Source organism: Pteropus medius, unplaced genomic scaffold, assembly GCF_902729225.1.
Source record: "Pteropus medius unplaced genomic scaffold, Ma_sr-lr_union100, whole genome shotgun sequence".
In the NCBI taxonomy this organism is placed as follows: Eukaryota; Metazoa; Chordata; class Mammalia; order Chiroptera; family Pteropodidae; genus Pteropus; species Pteropus medius.
The window spans coordinates 3,538-24,129 of NW_024341967.1; the positions used below are offsets into that span (position 1 = coordinate 3,538).

The following is a 20,592-nucleotide window of genomic DNA, read 5'->3' on the forward strand; positions in this document are numbered from 1 at the left end:
TCCCAGACAAAAATAAGCTAAAGGAATTCATCAGCACCAAGCCACTATTACAGAAAATGTTGGCGGGGCTTTTTTAAGAAGAAATAACATGTACCCGAATCATGAATAAAAAATGGTAATAACTACATATCTAGCAATGGCTACCTCAAATGGAAAAGAATTGAGTGCTCTAACCAAAGGATAGGGTAGCTGAATGGATAAGAAAACAAGACCCCTACATATGCTGCCTACAGGAGACTCACTTCAGATGAAAAGACATACACAGACTAAAAGGATGGGGATGTAAAAAGATATTGCTTTGATGGATCTAGAGGGTATTGCGCTGAATAAAATAAGTCAGATAGAGAAAGACAAATACTACGTGATTTCACGTACATGCAGAATCTAAAGAACAAAATAAACAACAATAACAAAAACAGAAACAAACTCACAGATACAGAGAATATTTTGAGGGCTACTGGACAGGAGGAGGGTTGGGGAATGGTGAAAAAGGGTGAAGGGATTAAGAAATACAAATGGATAGTTACAAAATACTCATTGAGTTATAAAATGCAGCATTAGAAAAATAGTTAACAATATTGTAATAAATATGTAAGGGAGAAGAGGGGTACTAGATTTAATGGTGTGATCACTTGAGCTCTAATCATTATGCTGTACAACTGAAACATATATAATTATTGTATGCCAACTATAATTGGAAAAAAAACTCATTGAATTGTACAATGTAAATATGAGCAACTAATTGTCTATTTTATTTCAATAAAGCTGGAGGGGAAAAAAAGAAGGCATGTAAAATATTATTCTGTTTATCTAAAATTACACACACATATATTTGATGCGTATAGAGAGATGTAGGCAAAGATGGTCCTCAAAACATTAATATTGATTAACCTTAGGTGCTAAGTCTTAGGGCAACCACTGTTCTCTGAGTCATTATTAGTCCAGGGTCCCACGATTGCTGCAGTTCTCTTCAATATTCCTATGGCCCCAGAGTCCGCAGAAGCACTCAGGTCGGACAGATGAAGGAGAGGAGAAAGTCCACCTCATTACGGACAATGAGTTGCCCAGGGTGGATGCTGTCAGGCAGCGCCAGGCTGGAGGTCATTTCCCAGGCATCCACAAAGGCCACGCGGAGGTCAGCAAAGGCAGCTTGGAGGAGCCGGTTCATTTGGAGGGTGAACCAGTCACTGCCATACACAGACTTGTAGCCGGTGTTGGCCAGCTTGATGACCACGAGAGTGCGGGGCTCCCGGGCCAGCAGCGCAGCCACAGCTGCCCGGATCCCTGCCAGTCTTCGCACAAAGATGGACGGAGGGAAGGTGGTGAAGTGAGCGCCCAGCCCCAGCACCACCACGGTTTGGGGGCCCCCGGCCAGGCCCCCCAGCTCCCGGACCACAGAGTGCAGGGAGGCCACTGGTGTGCGGCGGGAGCGCAGGGGCCAGCTGTGGGCCCGCCAGTTCAGCACTATGCCCCGATTTGTCTCCACGGCCATCAGAGGCCCTGTCTGATATGGGACATGTAGATCCACTGGCTTCAGGGCTGTGGGGAGATAGAGAGAGAATGCTTAGGGTTAATAGGACTGTGTTCTATCCTCTTGTACAAATGAAAAATCTAGTTTTCATTTCCTAGGACATAAGCCTTCTGTCTCTAAACCCAAATGTTTCCCCACCTTCCCCAAGTTTTCAAGTTTCCCAAAGATCTAGTATCCATCCAAACTCCTATTCGATTTGCTTTTATTTCTCTAAGGCATTTGACTTCCCTATGCTGAGTTACCTCTTCCAAAAACCTTTCTTTCTTGCTTTCTGTAACACTACATTATCCCGTTTTTTCTATCACTCTGGTCATTCTTTGCTCAGTTGTTTGCTTCACATTTTTCTTGCACTCTGTAAACGAGGCAGTCCCTAAAATTCTATCACTATTATCCACATTTTTTACTGTCTTCTTCCTTTTGAGGAATTCATTCACTTCTACCTCTTCAGTTTTTGTCTAAGAACTGATGGCTTCCTGAGCTTCGACTCTACACTTCCACTTGCCAATCAATATCTTCTCTCAGTCCACCATGGCCTCGAACATTTTGTACATTGCCTCAATAAATGAATCTATCATTTCTGCACAAATCTCTCTATGTCCTGAACTTCCCTCTACTGTCCCATGCCAGCAGCTGTTGTTTTGGGAGACTTTCCAATGTTTTATAGTTTTTTTCTTAGCTCTCCAGGGGGAAGCCTTTAATCGTACTTGGTGCCTTTCTGTGTTTTAATCCAAAGTCAAATAATTCACCAGGTCCTATTCATTATTCATTTTTAAGGCTTCCTATGTCCGATTCTTGCATCCAACTTTTAGTTTAAGCTCTTAAGAACTCTTAGCTACATTTATCTAACAATATTTTACATGTAAAAATTGGCACTGTTCTGGGTACTTTTGAATACAACGGTGAAAAACAGACAGACATCCTTGCTCTCATGGAGCTTACTGTCCCTTGGGAGAGAAAGAGACTTCCTGACATAGAAGGGAGGTTAGAAATTTTGAGCAACTAAAAGGAGGTTGGTGCTTCTGGAGCATAATGAGTGCCATGGAATGAGGTTAGAGATGTAGACAAGGCCCGGTCATGTAGTTCCTTATGGATCATGGTAATAATTTTGATTTTTGTCTCAAGAGAAATTAGAGCCCACTGAAGGCGAGTAACATGATCCAATTTACATTTTAAAAAGCTCATGCTTGTTACTGTATGGAAACCTGGGGTGGAGGCAGAAGTACTAAGAAGTGAAATAGGAGCCCAGTTTAAAAAACTTTGTGATAAGCTTAGCAATGGTCAAGGATGGGGAGAAGTAAGAGATAGAGGCAAGAGAGTGGGTTCCACATATATATTTTTTTTCTTTTAGTAGATAATTTTTTTGCCAGATTTATTGAAATATAATTAACAAATAAAAATTGCCTATATTTAAGGTGTACAACAGGATGGTTTAAGATGATTACTACAATTAAACTAATTAACATATTTATTACTTAGAGTTACCTTTTGTGTGTGGGGAGTGAGAACACTTATTAAGATCTACCTTTCTACAAATTTCAAACATACAATACAGAATTATTAACTTCAGTCACCATGCTGTACATTAGATCTCTAGAATTTATTCATCCCGAATAACTGAAACAGATGTATTTTTGATGTAGAGGAGACAGGATTAGATAATTAATTGGATACTAGCATCAAAGAACAGGATATATCAGTGAGTCCCAGGTTCCTGGTTTTAGCAATTGGCAGACAATGGCACTTACTGTGATTTAGGAAGTCTGGATTATATTTTAGTGATTGGGGAAGGGGGATGATGATCCAGAAGTTAGTGCTGTATTGAATTTTTGGATGCTTGAGAGACATCGATATGGAGATATAAAATTGGCAGCTGGAGTTCAGAAGAGAAGTCTGAGCCAGAAAGATTAATTAAATTCACTGTAATTATGTATGGCATCAGAGCCACAGGAATGGGCAAGATCACTTAGGAAGATGACAAGGGGGAAAAGAAGAGTATCCAATAATAACTTCAAAAAACTTTATTATTTAGAGGATGAGTAGAGAAGGAGAAGACTGAGAAGAAAAGACCAGAAAAGTAAGAAGAAATTAAATACAAGTAGTTATAGAATAAAGTCAATAAAATAAAGTATTTATATTTGAATGACTTGGAATTCTCATTTATTCGATTAAGACAAAAATCCAAACTAAACCACATAGGCTGTTGAAGCTATGAGGAAATAGGTACCCTTATTCATTGCCATTGGACATATAAGATGGGGGTTTGGGGCAAGATCAAACAAATCTACTTTGTATTTACTATTTGAAACATACAACTACTCGGAGACTATCCTCTAGGACCACTTGAACAAATACTAAATACCATATGATGAGATTATTCACAGTGGCATTATTCATAATAGCAAAAACTTGAAAAGGACCAGGTGTCCAGAAATAAGGGACATTCATACAATGAGTCTTGTACAGCAGTAAAACAAAACAAAACAAAAAAAGTACGGATAAAGAGATAAATCCCAAATATACTAAGTGGGAAAAAAGGAACAGAATATTCTATGCAATATGTCATCATTTGCTAACGGTGCACTGTGAGATTTGGCCCAAAGACCCTGATGAAGACAACTGAAAACAGTCATTTAAAAGCTTTAAAAAATTATCATGAGAAGAGAAGAATAGAACTGGAGATCAAAGAAATAGATTAGGGCTGATTTTAAAGTAGGAGTATATGTGAGTAAAGACAGCAGAGACATGAAACTGCTTTTGCCATTCTCAAGCAGTGGAATGGCATGGGTCAAAGTCCTTTGGCAATCAGTTTCTGCTTTTGGCTGACCTGGGATCATTGACCAATCCACGGAAGTTCACTGAAAAGGCAGATACGTATTTTTTGGCGGTTTTATAGGCTGGCGCAGTAGGGGTTGGAACTTAGCATCCACCAAGCAGGAGACTCTAGAGTAACATTCCCTGTACTGGGCTAGAAACTGAAGAACTTTCACTCTGGATGTTGGTGTGTACTGCACTTTCAGGGATTATTTAGATGACTCAAAAACTTCAAACCTTGTTCCTGAAATGTAAGCACTTTCGGATGTCTGCCGGAATAAAAACTCTTATTCAGAATAAGATAACATTGCCTTAGATCTTACATTATTAGCAAAAGCATTTTGTCAAATAAAACATCCAGAAAACAATCAAATATCACACTACATGAGATGAAGCAAAACAAAACAAGCCAAAGGCAAATAGAGACAATAGACAACAGAACAAAGCCTATGGGAACTCCAGATACTGGAATATCAGACACAAATTGTAAAGCAACTGTGCTTATTATGTTCAAGGAAATAAAAGTCTACTTTGAAAATCTCAGCAATGAACCAGAAACTGTAAAAGAGATATCGGAGATCTGAAAAAGAATCATCTAGAAATTATGGAAGTAAAAAATACAGTAAAATTTAGAACCAATGGTTGGGTTTAATAGCAGATTGGACACAACTGAATAGAAAAGTAGTGAGTTGATACACAAATTGGAAAGACCCAGAATAAACGAAGAGGGAAAAAGATGAAAAGCACAGAAGAGAGGGGAGATACAGAGATTAAAGTGAAAAAAAATAGAACACAATTTAATTGGCATGCCAGAGAAAAGGAGGAAAAGATAAGAGGTAATATTTGAAGAGCTAAGGGCTGAGAATTTCCCAGAAACAATAAAAAAAAATAATAAAGGTCACCAATCTACTGTTTCAAAGATTTCAACAAAGCCAAAGTAGAATTTGTTGAAAAATCCATGTCTAATCACATTTGACTGAAAATATATAAAAAAATCAAATGAAAAATAAGAGAAGACAAAAATTACCAATACTAGGAATGAAATAGAGGCTATCGCTACATACCACAGACATCAAAAGTATAAAGGAACATTACAAACAACTCTGTACACACAAAGTTGACATCTTAGATGAAATGGACCAACTTATTGAAAAGCACAAACTACGACAACTCACCTAATATGTAATAGATAATTTGAATAGCATTATAACCTTAAGAGAAATGTAAATAACTTAACCAAATGAAATGTGTGTGCCTTATTTGAATCTTAATTCAAACAAATCTAGTAGAAAAAGATATACCATGCAAAGAGTAACCAAAGAAAGCTGATTTAGACCGTAAGGCAACATCATTTCTAGAAATAAGAAAGGTTTTATCATAATGGTAAAAAGTTTAATTTGCCGGGAATCTGTAATAACTCTAAAAAGATATGCATCTGATATAGCATTAAATAAGTAAAGCAAATTTCAAAATACACACAGAGAAAAAACAAAAATTCACAATCATTCTGGGAGATTTTTATACATATCTCTCAGTAATTGGTAATATAAGTTGACAAAAAATTAGTAACGATGTAAAAATTAGAGCAATATGTTTTAAAACATAGTCCTATTTAGACAATAAAGCTATCAATTGCAGAATTATGTGGAACATTTACAAAATTGATTTCATACTGGGCCAAAACCTGAGTATTATCAAATCTCAAAATATTTAAAAATTTTAAAATATATCCTCTAGTCACAATGCAATTATATTAAAAATCAGTAACTAAAATAGTATTACCAGAAAAATATATCATGTTTTAATATCTCAGTTGAAACCTGATTGAATTATAGATTCAATATAATCACAAAAGAAATTTATTTTTTTTTCTTTTTTCGCAATTCCACAAGTTGATTAAGAGTCATGTGGAAGCACAAAGGACCAAAAGACTACCAAGGCCTTTTCAAAAGAGAACAAAAATGTAGGTCTTGTCCACTAGAAATCCAGAATTATTACAACACTATGGTAATGAAGACTGGGTGGTGGTGGTGCTGGTTTAGACAAATAGATTCACTAAAGAGAATAGTCCCCAAACAGATGGACATATGGGCATCTGATTTATGATGAAGAATGGGGAAAGGATGAACTTCTCAGTCAATGGTGCCAGGTTGATCAGGTACCCCAAAATATCCAAAACTTATTTTTTAAAAAGGTGTTCCCTCATAACTAATCAGAGAAATTCAAATGAAAACCACATGAGCCACTACTACACACTCATAAATTTTGCCAGATGTTAAAAAATGATAAGCAAGAATGTGGAACGACAAGAACTGCTGGTGAAAGAGTAAACTGGTAAAACCGCTTCTTAAAAATTGGCAGAATCCAAAAAGTCTTAAAGATACATCTACTCTGATCAGCAGAACTACCCCCAGGTGACATCTTATAGAAACACATGCTCCTGTGGACTGTAAAATTACACATACGAGAACATTTATAGTAGCATTTTTCGTGATAGTTCTGTTAACGGTAGAATGTAAAAATATAGTGTGATATAATCATACAATTACATACCATGTAACAGTGAAAATGGATGCACTACAACTACATGAAAGAATATGAATGAATCTTAAATACATAATATTGAGCAAAAGAAACCAGACACTACAGAATTCATAGCACATGTTTTCATTTATGTGAAGCTAAAAATCAGGCAAAATTCACATATATTGTTTAGGAATGCCTAATAAATTGGCAAAACTATCGAGAAAAACAAGAGCATAAATATTATAAAAGTTAGAATAATGAGTACCTCTAGAATAATAAGAGAGAGAAGGAGTATAACTCCAGGGAGACATAGTATCAAGAGGGCTTCTGGAGTGAGGGTTGTGTTCTCTTCTTGTTTTGGGTGGAAGTCATATGGATGATCACTTTATGACGATTTGTTTTATGTGCTTAACTGTTTTATGCACTTTCTCTGTTTTGTAATAATTTATAATAAAATTTTAAATAAAATTATGCACATCCACTGATGTATATACATGCATATATATATAAACTTAAAGTCTATGATGATGACACCCTGAACATTCCCGATCTCGCCTGATCTCGGAAGCTAAGCAGGGTTGAGGTGGTTAGTACTTGGATGGGAGACATGTAGGAAGACCTGGTGCTGTAGGTGTAAAAAATAAATATAAATAAATAAATAAATAAATAAATAAATAAACTTAAATCCTTATATTTATAAAAAGAAAGTATCTGATGGATAAATAAGAAATCAACAAAATAGTTTTCTATAGTTGGAAAGGGAATGGTGTTTGAGGGGCAGGTATAGAAATAAAACTTCTCTTTGCATAATTTTTTATATAGTTTTGACTCATGTACAAACAATACATATTCAAAAATTAAATCTGAAAAGGGAAATTCCTGAAATTGGGAAAATAATGAAAAAAAAAACAACAACCCCTAAATATTTATCAAATAGATGACAACCACACAGAGACAGACTTCGATTGGTGGCTATGTCTCTTAAGACTTTTCAATCTATCAGCTCCCCATCCTCAATCTGATTTTTTTTTTCCAATTGCAATTATCTGTTAAAGAAACCAGGTTGTTTTCCCAGCCATTTGGTTACATAGGAAAGATAGGATAAAGACTTAACTCTTTCCCTTTACTTATCAGTTTTTAAAATAACAAGTTGGTTGCCTAAAGTTCTCTAACATATTATTATTATAAATCTGTGGATTTAAACATGTCTGTTATATTTCAATTCACTGTAGTTTTTGTCTTTGTTGATGGTCAAATGTCTCTTTTTTTTCGTCCAGTGGAAGCCTCTTTAAGTTGGCTTCTGAATCCTTTTGACACAACCCTGGTTATCTACAAAGGATCTTTAATTTTATTCAGTGCTTTTATTATTATTTGTAATAGTGGTATTGTTCCTTTGAAATTACTTTTTTTAAATATGATAGGATACAGCAAGTAACTGCGTTATATTGTTAGATTCTCAGTGTAAGAGAAATGAAATATAAATATAAATGCAATTAAGAAAATAAAATACTAATTCTAAAATAAATTTGAAATATAAATATGAACTCACGATTTTTACTCTATCATCTATTAATCATATACCAACATCTTCTTCTGTCTCTTGAATGGCCTAGAAACAATGTTATCCCAACAATAATGAGTTCTCACAGTGCCTAGATATTCTTTCTAATTTCCAATAAATTCTTGGAGAATCAACAAATTTCAGGTCTGAGGCAGAATGGTACAAAGTAAACCTGGCATACCTCATGCCAGAAATCAAGGAAGCTTTCTCATTTTGGAGGTATGTCAAAAGGACTCAGGAGCCACTCCAGTAGAGATTGTGAAAATTTGAATATTAGACAAAATCATGAAAGAAAGTAACTAGAGAAAATAATGGTTTTAAAATAAAATATTGTCCAATCACATCAAATCTATAAAAATCCATGTATCTATAATGATACTAAAAAAAAAAGAAAGAAATAGTCCTTTGTTGCCATCTTAAACCAGCTCTTTTCTTTGTAAATTGGCAATTAAACATAAAAATAGTTTAACGTTTTCTTGCCTTTCCAGGAGAAGCTTTCTTTCAAATTCGCCTATTATTAGCTCCAGTTAATGAGAGAAAGCATTATTTTTACAAAAGAAGGCTAGCCAATACGTGTAGAAAGAACAATAGAGTTAGAAAACCACCCTTTTATAACACATAAAATGATGGATAATAGGCAATAATTATCAGTTGTGTTAAAATCATTAGAAAAATGGTTAACGAAGATTTCTGGAATTCATACAATGCCAAAATAACACCGCTAGCTTCCTTTCTGGCCCCAAGGGAAAAACTAACTACTGCGGAGGAATCAGTCTTTATCCTTTTATCCAGTGGTCACTCTATCATCACTGACTGTAAATAATCAGATCCTATGCATCCCCTGATATGCTGCAAAGAGAATTTGCAACATTTATGCAAATGCTTGAGTTCAATCTAGCCTTGAACTCTCAATTCCAGTTTATTGGAAATGCGAGAAATAGGGGACAAACTGTATTGTCACCATAAGGAAGCAATCAGAAATATCCAGAAGGCGAAACATTTGACAGGACAATGGGCCTTGACTTTTTCATACAGAAGGGTGAAGAAAAGAAATGATTAGTCTGGATTTAAAGATCAAAGACAAAACAACCAGGTCCTGGAATGGATCTGTGCTTTGAAAAAATAATTGTATAGACTTTTGAAGGGCAATGGAGGACATTTGATTATGAACTAGATATTAGACTTACGGAATTATTATTCATTTTGTTAGTCGTGATAATCTTATTTGAGTTATGTATAAAGTATCCCGTTTTTAAAAGATTTATGCTGGAATATTTGACAGTAGAATGTCACGATGTGTGTAATTGATTCAAATACTTAAGAATATGAAAGTAAGAAGTAACGTGTGTATATGCTGATGGGAATGTGATGGAAATCGTGCTGTTGAGAGGGAAGATTCTTTAGGAGGGAGGGGAAAATTGGTAGAGAGATGTCCTTGAATAGGCAAAAGGGCATGAGACCTAGAGCAGAAGTGGAAGGATCAGTCATAGGTAGGAGTACGGAAAGTTCATTTTCAAAAACAGGTGAGAATACAGAGAACACAGATGTTGGTAGGAGAGGAAATGTGGTGGTGACAGTCTGGAATTTCACTTCTGATTGCTTTGTTTTGTTCAAGAAAATAGGTAAGGTCAACAGCTGAGTTTGAGATGAAGAAGGTTTCAAGAAAGGAGAAGCTGTGAAGCCATCAGCAAGGACAGTGGTTTAGTGGTCCTAGGGCAGTGGCTCTCAAATTTCAGTGCCCGTCAGAATCACCTGGAGGCTTGTTGAAACACAGACTGAGCACCTCCCCAGAATTTCTGATTCAGTAGTTCTGGGATGGGGCCTGAGAAGTTGCATTTCTAACAAGCTCCCAGGTGATGCTGATGCAGCTAGTCTGGGGGCCACATTTTGAAAATCACTGTGCTTTTATACAACTATAGTGCCCCCTAGAGGTTAGTGGTCATGCATTTCAATGAGAACAGTTATGGTGGAATGTTTTTCTCCAGATAAGTTCAGCTGCACAGGAATAGCTGAAAAAGAGGCAGAGAGTTGAATGAACCAGAGATTATGACAAGATCATCACAGATTTAGCTCCTTTTTACCATTCTGGACTTGGTTCAACAGCACCTTCCCTGACCATTTAATCTATCTTCCTCTTCCTCACCATCTTCTACTTAAACAGTATTTTTTTTTTCTCACAGAACTTTTTATTATCTGGGATTGTATCTATATTTGTTGTGTTGTTCGTTTTTGAGTGTTTCCGCTAGAGTTTATGCATAGTAAAAGAGGAATATTGATATTTTTGTTGTTGTTTACTGCTATGTTCCTAAAACCTAGAACAGTACCTGGATGTCATAGGTGCTCAATAAATATTTATTGATAAAAAACAAGAAAGGAAAAAAGGAAGGAAGGGGAAGAGAGAGAGAGAGAGAGGAAAAACAAATTACCACAAAAGAAACTAAATCATGGTATTAGTTTTGACTATAAAGAGAAAAATATTTACATAATTATAAAAATATAAACACAGTTCGTTAAAATTAATATAAATACATTGGTAAGATGAGAAGGGGAGGCTAGTTGCTCACCACCCCATTTCCTTTTCCTGAAGACTATGTTTTTCAAATCCCCTGTTTGGATCATGACTGGGTTATGGTCATTGATCTTGGGCAGTAAAGATGTACGCCGCTTCCATGTCTGGACATAAAACATCCCATACAATTCTCCATTTTCTCTCTCTCTCTCTCTCTCTCTCACCTCATTAGTGTCTTGGGTGCAGAGGATCTAGTAATGGCCTCTGGAAGGCCCTAGGGGACAATGGAGACATAAGATGAAAGAAACGTGGGTTCCAGAGTCACAGCTTTGAGGACAACAGTGTGGAGGCCTGCTCCCAAACACTGGACTTTGGATGAGTTCAGAATAAATTTTTATTGTGTCGAGCCACTGAAATTCTAAGGCTATTTTTATTATGGCAAAAATGTCAAAAATGGATTCATTAGGAATTATTAGTGTATCGGTCAGGGTCCAATCAGAAGAAAGAAATCACACATTAGTCTGAACATGGAAAATTAATATAAGGAATGATCAACTATAATAGAGAAAAGAGAATTCTAAAGAATACTACCATGATGAGGGAGAGAATCTGAATTCTGGAATAATTCTTCAGTTTACTAATTTGCTTTAAAGTGGTATTCATTTTGTTATTTATTCCACCTATAGAGTGTTTTTAAATAAATATTTCCATTTGCAAGATATCTAATCGGTTCTTTGTAATACATAAGAATTCAAAATAACATATACATCAATTAAAATAAAATTGACTCCAGGAGGGATCCGAGCTTCCACTCCAACCTGGAGGCAAAACGGCAGAAAAAGTGAAGAAATGCTAGTTGGCATTGTGCTTGACAGCCCTTAGTGTCAGTAGTGTGAAGTGTGGAGCTGGACTTGCACATTCACCCAGTGGCAACAAGGCCATGGAGTTGGTGCTCTATTTTCACTGGGGTGGCATCAGCAGGGCCCGGAAGGCAGCTATATACACACACCACCTGTACCTTCATGCTACACCTAAACACAGTGTGTGCTAAAAAGAACAAAGGTAAAATAAGACCCAGAGTCTCACAACATAATACCCAAAATGTTCAGTAAACAAGAGAAAATCATTCATCATACCAACAACCACGGCAATCACAAACTTGAATGAGAAAAGACAATCATCAGGTGCCAACACTAAGATTACTCAGATGCTGGAATTATCCGATAAGGATTTTTTAAACAGCCATTACAAAAATTGCTTGAATGAGCCATTATAAACATTATATACCTATTAGTATAGCTAAAATTTAAAAGAATTTAGAACAACTAGAAGTCCTATCCAGTGATGGTAGGAATATAAAATGGTATAGCTAGTTAGGAGAACAGTATGACAGTTTCTTAAAAAGTTAAACAAATATCGACCATATGATCTAGCCATTCTACTTTAAGGTATTTTATTTACTCAAGAGAAATGAAAGCATATACCCTAAAAAGACTTATGTACAAATATTCGTAGTGACTCTATAGCTAAAAATTGGAAACAACCCACATGTCCATTGACAGATGAATGGATAAACAAACAATGGTATAAACAGCAATAAATAGGGAATGAACTATTGCCACATTTAGAAATATAGTTGAATCTCAATATAATTATGTTGAGTGAAAGGAGCCACACACGAAAAAGAATACACATGGCTCCATCTATATATAAGTTTTAGCTAATGCAAACTAAGCTAAAAAGACAGATAGCTGATGTGTGGTGGCCTGGGGAGGGAGATGGGTAAAAGGGAGGGATTAGCAAGGGCCACCAGAAAAGCTTTCTGGGTGGTAGATATGTTAATTATCTTATTTGTAGAGATTGTTTTCCTGATGTTCATATATGTTATAATTTATCATATTGCAGACTTTAAATATGTGCTGTTTATGATTTGTCAGTTACACCTCAATAAACTGTTTAAAATAAAGGGGAACCTCAAATTAAGCCGAGTAATTGAGAGTGACAATATGGCAAATTTCTAAACTTTGCAGGAAGACGGGAATGTATCTGCACTATCCATCTGAGGTTGGGGGTAATATGTGGACTGTCCTCAAAAACATGGCAAGAGAGTGCCACAATTAGCCTATTGCTAATTTTATAGTCAAGTTCACAGAGTGAGCCCATTCCAACAGGCATTCAGGCTAGCTTCCCTGTTCTACCTTCCTACTCCTCAGGTATCTTCAAGACTTATAATAACTTTGTACTAGGCACTGGCTGCATGGACATAATTTTATTTAAAGTAATCACTATAGATGCTAAGTGTTTTTCTTTTCTAAATGGGAGGTTATTAACAAGTCCTGTGATAATTTTGTTTTCTATTAATCTTGACTGTTTAGAAAAATGGTACACATGGAAGATTTGGGATTGGATTAATTTAACTTTGGAAGGGCTGAGAAAATGACACACAATCAGCAGAACTCACTCAGGTTTTAGGTGCTAAGAGAACCACAACTCTACCGGGACACAGCAGCAAGGCAAAGAGACAGGGGGAGGGGAAAGGGGAGGAGAAAGAAATTGAGGTGAGTGGGGGACAAAAGCTTGAACTTTGTCTTTCACATGTTAATTTAACTTAAAGATTAAATCAGGATTTTATTTAGAAATTAAATGGGGGAATGTTTTTGTATTATCAGAAATTATATTATATGAAAGATTTTTTATAATGCTGTCATCTCATAACTTCTGATAAACTAAATTGGAAAGGAAGCTTGGTGGTAATAATTACATCCTCTGAGCTCTGATTCTCTTGCTCACTTGCCCTTGGAAAATTCTCAACGTACTGCCCCAACCTCTCCAACAAAGGAATCTTGTCTCTCAAAGCACCGCCCTGTTCGCCTCTTCCTTCATGAGACTCCAGGTATCCTGCCCTCTCCCCTCACCGCCACTCACAGGGCACAGTGTGCAGCAGATACTCCCACCACTGCCGAAGCGTGGAGTCTCCCATCATGTGGACAATGCGGCCAGCCAGGCAGCCCAGGATGTTATCCACAGTAGAGAAGGAGCGGCTAGAGCAGGACAGCGAGTGCCACACGTCTCGGTGGTAGAAGCCAGAGGGCTTTACAGACGGGAGCCCAGGACGGCATGGGCGTCGTGGGAGCAGGGCTATAAGAAAGGGAAAAATAGAACAGAGCTAACATTTATAAATTACAAAATGCCAGGCACTCTTCTATGCGCTTTACATGCATTATTTCATTTACTCTTTTACAAAAATCCATGAAGTACTAGTCTTATCTCCATTTACAAGTGGAGACACCGAGGCCCTGAATTGTTTAAGCAATTTACCTGTGATCAAGAATAGTGACTGGCAGAGATAACATTTTAAACCAAGAAGTCTGACTTTACAGCCCATATTATTAACCACTATGCTATAATGCCCTGGCAGTGGGGCTGGGGCTAAATTCCCAGTCAAGGAATAAAAGGAATAAAATCCTTCTAAGTCTATTAGCTCACCCCGACCCCCAGTATATGCCAGCCCCACTCACCCAGGCTGCTGTTCTCTAGGGCTCCCATTCTGATCTGGATTGGAGAAATGCCCTGAGGGAGCACCTTGTCTGTCACTTTCCTGGGGAAACACTAAGAGTGAACTTGAGGGAAGATGACCAGGTGAAGGCTGGAGTCCAGTATGAGCATATGATGTTTGATTTGTAATTTCTAATCTGCCTAAATCCAAAAAGAGTTTGAGGTATTTATAATACAATTAGCACATTTATAATTTGAGGCGAATACAATAAAGAGTCAGGGGAGTGGTTCCATAGTGAAGTGGTTAGCACGTCTGCTTTGCACACAGAAGGTCCTGGGTTTGCACCGCAGGTGGAGCCACAGACCATACCCCTGGTGGGCCAGCCTCCTCCTCCCCACCCCCCACTCCCCCATCACGCCGCCCCCCTTCTCCCCCACCTCTCGCAGTGTGCCAGTGCACCTAGGGAGTGCCAGGCACCAGGCCCGGGTGCACGCCACGATTGTGTGGGAGGGGACGCCCCACCTGCAGAGATCCAGTTCTTAAGGGGAAACAGCAACATCCATGAGTCAGGGGTGGAAGCGGAGGAAGGGGGAATTAGAAAAAAAAAGTCAGGAAAAATGATGAAAGAGAAAATCTTGTCAAGAACCTGGACCTCTGCGATCAACCCACTCTTTGGTTCTCAGTTTACTAAAAGTCCAGGTAGTAAAAGAACATCGAAACTAGATTGTGTAGTTCTTTCTCCTTCTCTGATAAAGGAGAGTACACAAGCATGCCAGGAAAGACAAACTTTTCCTGGCACTAAATTCTGGAAGGATATGGAACAGAATAATTTTTTGTACATAAAAACTCAGATAATGGGGAACATAACCCCCTCTTCCTTAAGTGTGGCTGTACACAGAGATATCCAAATGACACAGTGTGGAAGGAGAGGGTGCGGGGAGTAGATTTACAGTAGAGAAACCTAACAAACATTTCCCCAGCCAGGTGACTAGGTGAACATCAACATTCATAAATCATGTTGATAGTATGTATCCTTGATATGATGTGATGAAAATGTAAACTTTCTCTGTGATATTCCTCCCTCAAGCCCATAACACCTCTCTAATCATTAAGAAAAACATAAGACAAGTTTCAATAGAGAGGAATACTACGGTATAATTAACCAATACTCCTCAAATTGTCAAGGTCACCAAAAACAGGAAAAGTATGAGAAACTATCTCAGCCAAGAAAAGCCTTAGGAGACATGACAACTAGATGTAATAAGGTATTCTGGATGAGTTCCTGGAACAGAAAAAGGACATTAGGTTAAAACTAAAGAAATCTCAATAAACTACGGACTTTACTTAATAATAATGTATCAATACTGGTTCATGAATTTTAAGAAATATAGCATACTAATATAAGATGTTAATAATAGGAGAAATTGTGGAGAAAAGCGGATGTGAGAACTCTGTACAATCTGCTCAATTTTGTAAATCTAAAACTGTTCTAAACCATAAAGTCTAGTAATAAAAAAAATTCCAATAATTTCACACAATGATATTTAGCTAAAAGAAATGAAAATATTTGCCTACAAAAGTTTTATAACTCAATATTGACATCAGCTTTAATTATAATAGCCAAAACCTGGAAACGACCCAAATGTTCATCAAGAGGTGAATGGATGAACACACTTGGAATATATCCATAATAATGGAACACCATTCATCAATAAAAAGGACCAAAAGAAGAGGAAAATTACTCATCGATGAATCTCAAAAACATTTTACTGAGCAAAAGAAGCCAGATACAAGTTCAAACTATAGGATTCAATTTTTATGCAACTCTAAAAAAGGCAAAACTAATATATACTTTCAGAAAGCAAATCAGCGTTTGCCTGGGGCTAGAGGTAGGTGAGGGAAACTGTAAAGGGACATAAGGAAATCTTTAGAGGTGGTGGAAATGTTCTTTATTTTGAATGTGGTGGCAGTTACACAGGTACACCCATTTATCAAAACTCATTGACCCACACATTTGAAACAAATACATTTCACTGTATGTAGATTATGCACCAACAAAGTAGATTAAAAAAATTTTTTAGCAAAACAAAAAACTGAGACAATAGAATTGTGAGCTACTGAGTAAGCTGAAATTAAATAAACAGCTATTAAGAATAAATATTTGTGGCCTGAATGTGTCAACTGCTATCTCTAAAAATTGATGAGCTCCAGTTCCAGTGAGGCTGGAAATGCTATTGGACATTCTTTTTGTGTGTTTCCACCCAGATGTCTCTCCCATTCCTCAAAGCTGAGATTGGATGCTTACCTCATCTTTTGCCCTTCACTTCCCAGGGCAAGGGAGAGAGGGGCAGGGGCAGCACCTCTAAATTTACAGGAACTCTCTCAACATTAACTCCCTAACCAGAAAATAAATCATCCTCTGCACCCATCCTTACTTCCTGCTTACCCCACTCAGGAGAAGAGGTACCCTAATGCTACCTCTTACTGCATCTTTTAGACTGTGCCACTTTTCTTTTTTTTTTGTACCATCCTTAACTACCCTTGAGATTTTTTTTTTCCAGAATATAAACATAATTACATCTGCTCCATTGAATAAATTGTAGCTCTTCCTGTAGCTACAATTTGGTCAGGTTCCTTTCTTCATAGGACAACCTCTTGAAAGATTCATCTGCCGGTCTTATCTGTCTTACTTTCCCACCTCCTATGCACATTTTTAAAGTTACTTTACTGAGTACCCAACAGCTGGCTTTATAGGATCTTAACATTTTCCAAGTTTGAATTAAATCAATCTTTAGATAGAAATAGATCAACAGTTATAATAAAAAATAGCGTTAAGACCAAATGTTGGAGAGGATGCAGAGAAACTGGACCTCTCAGGCATTGCTGGTAGGAATGTAAAATGGTACGGGCACTCTGGAAAATTGTTTGGCAATTTCTTATAAAACATCCACTAACTGCACAACCCAGCAATTGCACACAGGCACTTATTCCAGAGAAATGAAAACTTATGTTCATGTAAAAACCTATGTATGGGATGGCTGAAAGATGGCAGACTAGATAAAAGCAGGGTTTGCCTTCTCCCGGGTCCGCATTGAAATTACAACTAAATTATACAAGAATCAACGTGGAGAATCACCTGAAGTCCAGCTGATCAAAACACATACATCTGATAACATAAAGGACCACATAAAAGCCAGAACGAAGGGAAAAATTGCGAATCGGGCTGGACCTGCAGCCGCGGGCGGTAGAGGATTACTAGGAGAGAGCGAGGGTGCAGAGGCTACCCTGAAAGAGATGGGGGTCCTGGCCTCATTCAGAGGCTCCCCAGCCCAGGGTCCTAGCCCAGGGAAGAGGAGATTCCAATAACTCCAACCGAAAAAAAACAAAGGAGATTCTGGCTATCTGGGTGAGACAGAAGAAGACAAATCTCTGGACACCTCTTTAAAGGGCTCATGCACAGGCTCTCTGACTTACGGACACTCGCCTGGGACACCGGTGGTGGGTCGGAGGCTCATGCAAGATTTTTATGGATAAAGACTGCATTTCCTGGCACCAGAACGAGGTCTGAACAGGCAGCCACCACTGTGCCTTAGTCGGGCACCCCTATGCACCAGCTTGTCTGGGCAGACCCCTCCCAAATGGCCCAGTAGAAAGTGCTTGCTGGCTTGAGGAGATCAGCCCACTCTACCTAACCTGCAGTTTGCCTGGGGCTTTCTTGCTGGATGGCCACCACACCCTGCACTGATTACGAGCCAAACATTCACAGCTGGCAGCCAACTCTGTGAGCCTGCATTTCAGAGACAGTTTCAGGCGGATTACTGCTGCCAACACAAACTTGGGTGGATCACAGGGATCTGTGGGACTGCCCCCAGACAGCAGTTTGTCTCCAAGTGATCTGTGACTACTGTGGGAACGTGCAGATGCAGAAATTTCAGAAACCGAGGCTATTGGCCTGGCGGCCCTTGACTCCCTGAACTCTTGCCCCATCTAATACACAAAACACCCTCCGCACGTTGATAGGCAGCTGCCCCTGCCCTGGGGAGGTGCATTCAGGCCAGAGGTAGGCAGCAGGGAGCCACAGAGACCGCTGGCATATAAACCGACACTGCAGTGGCAGGGGGAAATTTACTCCATAGACCCGGAAGACTCCCTGGGTCCCTGCACCACCCACCATGAATATCACCCAGAGATTCTTCCAGTTTCAGAGACTTATGGGCAACTGACAGGCAGTGTCAGGCCCTGAGGAGCACTGGTCCCTCTGCTAAACTGCCCTAGGTCAGGGACGAGGGATAACCAGATTGCTGCCTACAGCGTTGCCTCTTCTACTTACCCATAGATCCAGCATAGGCAACAACCGTCTATGGATCGCTTTGTAGCTCCCACCAGGTAGCCCTGAGCAATCAAAAGCAGTGGCTGACCTTGGCCTACTGGGGAGCCCCTCCCAAGGGGCCACAAAACCAATGCATCCGGAGGCTGGCACTAGACCACAATGGAGCAAATCTTGACTAGCTCCATTAGCGGTACACATAAGGGGTGGTTGCAACAAGCACATAAGCCTGCTAGGGCAAATCCGCTCAGCGGGGTTAGCCCCTACACAGCCATTCTTACCCTGTGGGTGCAGCCAATTCCCACAATTAGTCAGCCTTAGCGTTAATCCCATCCACTGATGTGTTAACAACAATAAAGGCTTGGCAACAATAGAAGATCACATACTACCCACACAAACAAAGATCATGTCCAGAGCCCCCAGAATAGGGGATCAAGGAAGAAATCAAATGACTCAAAATCTATGGGACACAGCAAAAGCAGTCCTAAGAGGGAAATTCATAGCAATACAGGCTTACTTCAAGAAACAAGAAAAAGCTCAAGTAAACAATCTGATCTTACAATTAAAAGAACTAGAAAAAGAACAGCAAACAAAGCTCAAAGTGAATAGAAGGAAGGAAATAATAAAGATCAGAGTGGAAATAAACGAAATAGGGTTTAGAAAAACAATATAACAGATTAATGAAACCAAGGGCTGGTTCTTTGAAAAGATAAATGAAATTGACAGACCCTTAACCAGACTCATCAAGGAAAAAAGAGAGAGGACTCAAATAAATAAAATCAGAAATGAAAAAGGAGAAATAACTACAGACTCCACAGAAACACAAGGATCACAAGAAAATACTACAAGCAATTATATGCCAACAAATTGGACAATTCTGGAAGAAACAGACAATCTCCCAAGAAGAAACAGAAAACCTGAACTGACTGATTACCACCAATGAAATAGAACCAGTAATCAAAAACTTCCCAAGAAACAAAAGTCCTGGATCGGATGGCTACAAAGGTGAATTTTACCAGACATTCAAAGAAGAATTAACATCTATTCTTCTCAAACTATTCCAAAAAATTCAAGAAGAGGGAAGGCTCCCTAATTTTTTTTATGAAGCCGCCATTATTTTGATTCCAAAACCAAAGACATTACAAAAAAAGAAAACTATAGGCTGATATCTCTTATGAACATTGATGCAAAAATCCTCAACAAAATATTAGCAAACCGAATTCAGCAATACATTAAAAATATCATACGCTATAATGAAATTGGATTTATTCCTGGGATGCAAGATTGGTACGATATCAACAAATCAATTAATGTGATACACTACATTAACAAATCAAAAGATAAAAAACCATATGATCACATCAGTAGATGCAGAAAAAGCGTTTGACAAAATCCAGCATCCATTTATGATACAAACTCTCAGCAAAGTGGGAATAGAGGGAAGATACCTCAACAAAATAAAGGCCATATATGACAAACCTACAGCTAACATCATACTCAATGGGGAAAGGCTAAAAGCGTTTTCCTTACGATCAGGAACAAGGATATCCACTTTCACCACTCCTCTTCAACATTATATTGGAAGTTTTAGCCACAGCAATAAGGCAAGAAAGAGAAATAAAAGGTATCCAAATTGGAAAGGAAGAAGTAAAACTCTCGCTATTTGCTGACGATATAATACTATATATAAAGAACCCTAAAGATTCCACCAAAAAACTGTTAGAACTGATCAATGAATTCAGTAAAGTAGCAGGTTACAAAATAAATATTCAGAAGTCAGTGGCATTTTTATATACCAATGTTGAATTTTTGGAAAGAGAAATTTAGAAAA

At 38.1% G+C, this 20,592-nt stretch overlaps 1 protein-coding gene across 1 annotated transcript; it reads right to left on the reverse strand.

Moving 5' to 3' along the window:
* Positions 1 to 952: 952 nt before the first annotated feature.
* LOC120599523 (NXPE family member 3-like) lies at positions 953 to 18,421 on the reverse strand. The gene is made up of 4 exons (XM_039858625.1): positions 18,123 to 18,421; positions 14,457 to 14,536; positions 13,864 to 14,076; positions 953 to 1,539 (listed from the first exon to the last, which is right to left on the reverse strand). Exons 1-4 carry the CDS (start codon positions 18,419 to 18,421, stop codon positions 1,007 to 1,009), a joined length of 1,125 nt encoding a protein of 374 aa, XP_039714559.1. The 3' UTR covers positions 953 to 1,006.
* Between the last annotated feature and the right edge of the window lie 2,171 nt (positions 18,422 to 20,592).

Coding starts and splice junctions, on each gene's coding strand:
- LOC120599523 (XM_039858625.1), bottom strand. CDS start 18,421: ATGGGGCAAGAGTTCAGGGAGTCAAGGGCCGCCAGGCCAATAGCCTCG. Junction 14,077..14,456: donor CCTAGAGAACAGCAGCCTGG/GTGAGTGGGGCT, acceptor CCTTTCTTATAG/CCCTGCTCCCACGACGCCCA. Junction 1,540..13,863: donor TCTGCTGCACACTGTGCCCT/GTGAGTGGCGGT, acceptor ATCTCCCCACAG/CCCTGAAGCCAGTGGATCTA.